The 6,739-nt window shown below is 43.4% G+C and overlaps 1 protein-coding gene across 1 annotated transcript; it reads right to left on the minus strand.

Moving 5' to 3' along the window:
• Positions 1–863: 863 nt before the first annotated feature.
• On the minus strand, positions 864–4,877 carry LOC102710374 (cytochrome P450 87A3-like). Its single transcript, XM_006647615.2, has 9 exons — positions 4,666–4,877; positions 4,203–4,527; positions 3,945–4,094; positions 3,443–3,694; positions 3,237–3,326; positions 2,777–2,855; positions 2,562–2,668; positions 1,502–1,632; positions 864–1,393 (listed from the first exon to the last, which is right to left on the minus strand). Exons 1-9 carry the CDS (start codon positions 4,875–4,877, stop codon positions 1,303–1,305), a joined length of 1,437 nt encoding a protein of 478 aa, XP_006647678.2. The 3' UTR covers positions 864–1,302.
• Positions 4,878–6,739: the final 1,862 nt, after the last annotated feature.

The following is a 6,739-nucleotide window of genomic DNA, read 5'->3' on the forward strand; positions in this document are numbered from 1 at the left end:
GAGAGAAGTGTCACGTCAAATGTTTAACCGGATGTCGGAAGAGGTTTTTGGACACGAATGAAAAAACGAATTTCATGGCTAGCATGGAAACCGCGAGACGAATCTTTTGAGCCTAACTAATCCATCATTAGAATATGTTGGTTACTGTAGCACTTATAGCTAATCATGGACTAATTAGACTCAAAAAATTCGTCTTAAGATTTCTTTCATAACTGTGCAATTAGTTTTTTGGTTCATCTATATTTAATGCTTTATTTAGGTGTCCAAAAATTCGATGTAATATTTTTTAGAAAAATTTTGGGAACAAGATCTTATTTCGAGACGAAGGTAGTACTTTTTCTACGAAATCATATCTGTGACAGGTCTGAAAAAATGACATCATTGATCGGTACCACCGTGTGGAACGGTACAATCACATTTGCGACGAGCCTTTTACTATACCCGTTAACGATAATTAATATAATTGTCGAATGGCTGTCGCATATGCGCTGCATCAGAGATCATTGCTACCTATATTCCATAATAACTTTATTTTTCGGTTTTTATGTTTAACGTTTAACTGTTCGTCTTATTTAAAAAAATTATATAAAAACTTAAAAAAATTAATCAAGCATAAAGTACTATTTATATTTTTATCATATAGTAGCAATAAAAATATTAATCGTAAAAAATTTTTAAATAAGATAAAGAGTTAAAACATTATATAAAAACTAAAAAAATACCTAGGTAGTATGAGTGACTAAGACGTACGGCGCCCTGTCACTGTCAGAGATGACTGCGATGATTCATCACAGATTTATTTTTAACCTATACCATAGCATAGGGATTGCATGACATCCAACATGAAACAGTTATATTCAGGTGCAAACTCTAATAAGTTTATAATCCATATATGCATGTAGACACAACATGTGGATAGAACATACGACTCATGGAAACAATCGAACAAACAACAAGCTCACAATTCCTTCAAGTACAATTTTGCTACAGGTGCAAATACAGCACGTCGATCACGCGACTACTAAATTATTAGTCCAATATGGAGGTGCCCTAAAACGACCTCAGGCTTGAGTAACGCAAAAGTCTTACAGCTTTCTTCCTTTTTTTCTGTGTGTTCCTCAATGTTGAGGCTTGGAGTCCAAGAACTATCTGAAAAAAAAAACAACCTCAAGCTATTTTCCAGCTGACTTTATCACACCTAATTAAGCATGCCATTTGTACATTGGTTATTTCTCCTTTACTTTGCTGCATCTGCAAACACGCTATATTTCCAGGGAAGGAGACATGGAGAGATCATCCATGTCAGTTCTTTGGGAAGAACTGAACATGGAAGCCATCAGGGAAGCTGAGGCCCGGGGTACGGACTATGTTACCTCCTTTTACTATCTTCCATCTGGAATGACAAGATATATGCATCTGTTAGAACATAGATCACATGCCCAGAAAAGAACTCCATGTCATATATGTGCGATAAGTGATGAACTTCAGTTCATGCATCTACCTGTATTTTGTCACCAGGTGGTGGATGAAAGTTGCCATCAAGACCTTGCTGAGATCAGTTCCAACGCAGAAACGGAGGCCGCCTCCAAAGGCCATGAAATGCTTCGTACCACCGGTGATCTCAACCTTGCCCTGTGCAACCAAGCAAAACCCAGAGGTTAGACAGAACTCAAAACACAACACTTTCTGGTCACGAATGCATGCATGCATACGCAGGATAGCTTCTAGAAGCAGATTCTACTATTATGAGCTGCCTCCTTTCTTTATTCGTACGTGTTCCTTATCAGAAGAACAGTAAGTGTTAACTGTTAAGTACCATTTGACAATATATGTTGCTCCGTAATATGATTTGACCACCGCCCTCACACTTAGTCCAATCGACTTGCACAATGCAAGATTCATCCCCTAGATCAAAAAGGCAAAGATAGGTTTGTTTACTTCTGTCCCTGTATCTATGTCTCCGGTCCAGTGTATTTCTTTCTCGGCTTTCACTGGGAGTATGTGAACTAATCACGTGGTTCACCTGCCGCAACGAGGAACTGTCTAATTAGAACCCTAAAACCCAGACATGCTAGTACGTTACAGGCCGGAAACCGACACGATCTGTTGTAAAATTATATACAGGGATTTTGCAAGTTCTCCCGAGGTGATTGCCCAGTTTGTTTGGTTGGCTACTTCTGACACTCGTGGACTACACCATGTTTGTATACTCTGCCAATCCTTCCAAGTTAAGTACAACTTGGGCGAACTCCAGAATTGATGCAAACATTGAATCAACTTAATTTTGTTGGGTTCAATAGCTTCCACGTAACGTAATACTATTAATTAATTTATTCAAAAAAAATATATGGTGCTTTCTTGTTGATTAGAGTGGTTATACTTCAGACTAGAACTTATGCTTGTTGACACTGCTCAGGAAGAAACAAGCAAGTCCATCATGGGACTGAGTTTAACAACTCAATCTAGATTCAAGAGCATAAATACCCAAATTTTCAATTGCATTTAAGGCGTTTAATTTCAGGGATTTTCAGTTTGCTGATAGATTATTAAACGGCACCAACCTGCCACCTCCAGGGGTTAAATGCTAACGGATCTTCATATATTTCGGGATTTAAGTGCACTGCTGGAGGGCACACCATGACTCCCCATCCTGCTGGAATAGTATAGCCTACACCAGAGAGACGTAGGAAAAGGCTTGAATTTATATTTTTTGTCAAGTAAAAAAAACGGTACGTCTGTTCAAATTAGCACATCATATATATAGTTTGTAATATACCTTTGAATTCAATGTCCTGCAAGGCCTTCCGAAAAATCCCCGGCACGATGTTTGCCAACCTTACTATCTCCAGCGTGACCTTCATGCAAAACAAAAACAATAGGGCAGGGGCGTCAGTTCAAGCAGACAAAATAGCAAATCGGTCTCAACTGAAGCCAAGTTTATTCAGAGCACAACTAGTTGTGATTTGTGAACACATATGTATATAACTACACTATCTCCACTCTCGTGGAGAGTGCATATATGGATACTGGTGTTCACAGGCACGAAACACAACGTGAGCAGTTGCATAATCGCATTGGCCAGTGTTCTGCTTGTACTTTGCCACTGTCATAGCAAAGCCAAACGAGTGGTTACGGGTTAATCCGTCTGAATTTATTTTTTTTCCATTTCTTAATGGTGCAACTTGCACTTGGCTTTAGCTAGTAGCTAGCTGCTAGCTAGTCCCGGTTAGGCTCACCTGAGAGGTGAAGGTCATCGACTTGTACTCTGCCCACGTGAGGGCTGCATCGCACTCCTTCCTGGCCCTAACAATCGCCTCATGCTCCTCCTGCACCACACGGTCGATCGACAAAATATCATGCATGTCAGCTCTTGTACATGTTGCTCTATCTTTGCTTGCTTGCTTGCGTCTTGTGTTAGTTTCGCTGAAGGCTAGCTACTAACCGTCAACGCGTCGAGCACCATGGGGTTCTCGGCGAGGAGGCGGACGCCGAGCGTGAGGGCCAGGGACGTGGTCTCGAAGCTGGCGAAGAGGAGGACGAACATGAGGTCGAGCGCGATGGCCTCCGTCAGCACGGGCTTCTCCCGCCTCAGCTCCTCGATCAGGACGTCGAAGAAGTCCTCGCACTGCCTCGCCGGCTCGGCCATCCTCTCCCTCATCATCTTCTTCAGCACCTTCATCGCGTTCCTCCTCCCCTGCAGCAACCACGTACGATCAGCTGGCTGGCTGGCTAGCTGAATTCAGCATTCAGGCAAGAAGCTGGAGTGGCTTGTTGCTGAGTCGACTGGCCTCTAGAAGCATTTGACTGTGACCATGTGGGGCGCCGTGCATGCATGCATGGTCGTCTTTTGACTAGAAACGCATGCATGTGCAGCGATTGCTCAGTTCACTAACGCCGTGGCTCGAGGATGCGTTTATGTGCATGCATGTGCAGTAACACGCTACCTTCATGCACTCGTGATACGCAGTGCCGGGGATGCCCACGGGGAACGAGATGAGGCCGCGGATGAAGGCGACGAAGTTCTTCCTCAGATTCTCGGACGACTTCGACGGCTCGTAGCTGATCAGCTTCTTCGCCGTGAGATCAAATATCATCTGGTGCATCCAGAGAAGTTCAGAGATTTGATATGTCAGATGACTAATTCAGCACTGTACACATATATAGTATCCAGGAAGGATAATCGTATTCATAGTCTCTCTTACGGCGGAGATGCTGTCTTTCAGCTCGACGCTGGGTCGTGCAGCCCAGGAGGCGAGGCTGACGCGGAAGGCGCGGTCGGTCTCGTCGAGGAGCACGGCGCGGAGGTTCTCCTGGCCGTACAGCCGGAGCACGAGGCTCTTGAGGTACTTGTACATGAAGCCGTGGAGCGAGCCGACGTTGTCACGGCCGAAGATCTCGGTGAAGGTGTCCGGGTACCAGCTCTCGAACAGCTTCCCCTCCTGCTGGAACACGTAGTAGTTCAGCTCCGGGTCCGCCGTCACCACCACCGGCCGCCCGACGACGCTGGTCTTGAAGATACTGCCGTACCTGCACACCCCAATGTTTCGTCAGGTTCAGTGTACTCACAAGGTCAGAAGTCAGCTGCTGCACAGTTAAGCAACAGTGTTTTTTTTTTTTTTGGTTTTGTTTCTAATGAGAGAGATATGAGCTATGCTAGGCGAGCACCTGTTAATCCTCTCCTTCACAAAGGGGGAGATGTCGCAGGTAGGGTTGGGCGCGAAGAACTGCAAGGTCTCGCCGAGAAGAGGGAGGCCGAGGGAGCCCGGAGGCAGCCGGCCGTTTGCTCTTGGGTGGCTCCACCTGTACGCCCACACGACGGAAGCCACGACCATGGCCATGGTCACAGCCCACACAGCTACACAGATCAGTGCGTCCATGGCCTTCAGGCTTCTAGCTCCTATCCCTGACAGGGCAAAGAGGCAATGGTGGTGCGTGCTTAGCTAGGCTAGGCTAGGCAGGCAAAGGGAAGCTACTGCAAGATACGGTTTGCAAGTACCGAGAGGTGGCTCGGTATATATAGCAATCTGGAGGGAGAGATTGCTTCGGTTTACATAAAGTTTTCAGGCCAATGCTGTGAGAGGCAGGAACGTACGTAAACAAATGGAGGGTGAGGGGAGGAGGAATTATTGCCACAGAATCCTTCCAAGTGTTCCTCTTTTTGACGCGGGGAGAATCCACCCGGAAGCTTGCATCGTGCTGCTGTGCTACGGAGACCGTGATGCATGCCACAGGAATTCAGCTGTGATGTTCTCAGCTTTTCAGATCGGCTGCCTGTTTAAGGCTGGCTTGGCTGGCCGTGTGCGCGCGCGGTTTAGCATGAAAAACTTGAAAAAGCATGTACGTTCTACAATGGATTGCCGGCTGTTATCCGGACCGTGGAGGTATTCTTTTCTCACAGTTAAGAGAAGATGCCATTAGCACATCCGTTCAAAATGTTAAGCTGTTATGTCTGAATTTTTCCTACCGTGTGTTTCCAATTCTTTTTTGTTGGACAGGGCCCCCTATGAGCTAATTAACTAATTTCCACGGTAATGAACCTTGCCCCCTGTCTACTGCTAGGTAAACATGACGCATACGCGATAATTAACTCGAACAAATACCAGCATCAGTCGGATAAGAGGGGATTGAATATGCACCGGCACAGAAAAAGAAAAAAAAAACTGCGAAGAGCGCGAGTCAACAAGAGTTCAGCTATTCTTTGTTTTTCTTATATACTACTATCCAGGATGCATCTCACCTGATTGGTTGTTAATTGTGAGCGTGCATCGTTCGATCGAGCAGGACGTCTCGATCACAAAGTGTGGTAGACCCAGCCGGCCAGCTCCCAGCTAGCTAGCAGCGAATTATGTGTGCATGTACACTACACGTCCTTTCGCTCCAACCTACTTTATACTGATACCGACAGCTATATATGTCGATCTACTCCTAGCTGCTAGCCTGAATCCAGCACCGAGTGCTCGCACATACTCAATCTGTAAAAAAAAAAAAACGAATTCTTCGGTTTATGTGACCATCCGTCTTATTTGAAAAATTTTTAGAAAATTTTAAAAAATTAGTCACGCGTAAAGTCCTATTCATGATTTATCATCTAATAAAAACAAAAATATCAATTGCAAAATTTTTTTAAATAAGACGAAGAGTCAAAAATTTAAAAAGTGAAAAATTAGTTTATTTTGAAACACACAGAGTATCGTACGTACTAGTACGTTCAGAAGCAAGAGATAGACATAGTAGATCAGATCGATCGATGCTGAGAGAGATCGCGGAATCTTCCATGAACGTTGTCATCAGCAGCTAACTAATCCCTTGGGTGAAAAATATGTACTACTTCCGTGCCATAATAATTTTGTTTTTTAATTTCTGTTTTTCAACGATTGACCATTCATCTTATTTGAAAAATTATTTTAAAAACTTTTAAAAAAATTAGTCACGTGTAAAAAACTATTTATGTTTTATCATCTACTAACAATAAAAATGTTAATCGCAAAAAAATTTTAAATAAGACGAAGAATCAAAATATTTTATATAAAAACTGAAAAATAAACTTAATATGAGACGGATGTAGTATAGTATAGGATAAGAGTTTTTTTTCATTCTTGAAGAGGTATCATGAGGTACCACTATTTTCTATGTAAAATTTGGTAACCTAAGGTAACAAGAGGTACCAAATTTTATATAGAAAACCGCGGTACCTCTTGGTACATCCTCAAGAATGGAAAAATTGCTCTTAGGATAATAT

This window comes from Oryza brachyantha, chromosome 2 (assembly GCF_000231095.2).
Source record: "Oryza brachyantha chromosome 2, ObraRS2, whole genome shotgun sequence".
Taxonomy (NCBI): Eukaryota; Viridiplantae; Streptophyta; class Magnoliopsida; order Poales; family Poaceae; genus Oryza; species Oryza brachyantha.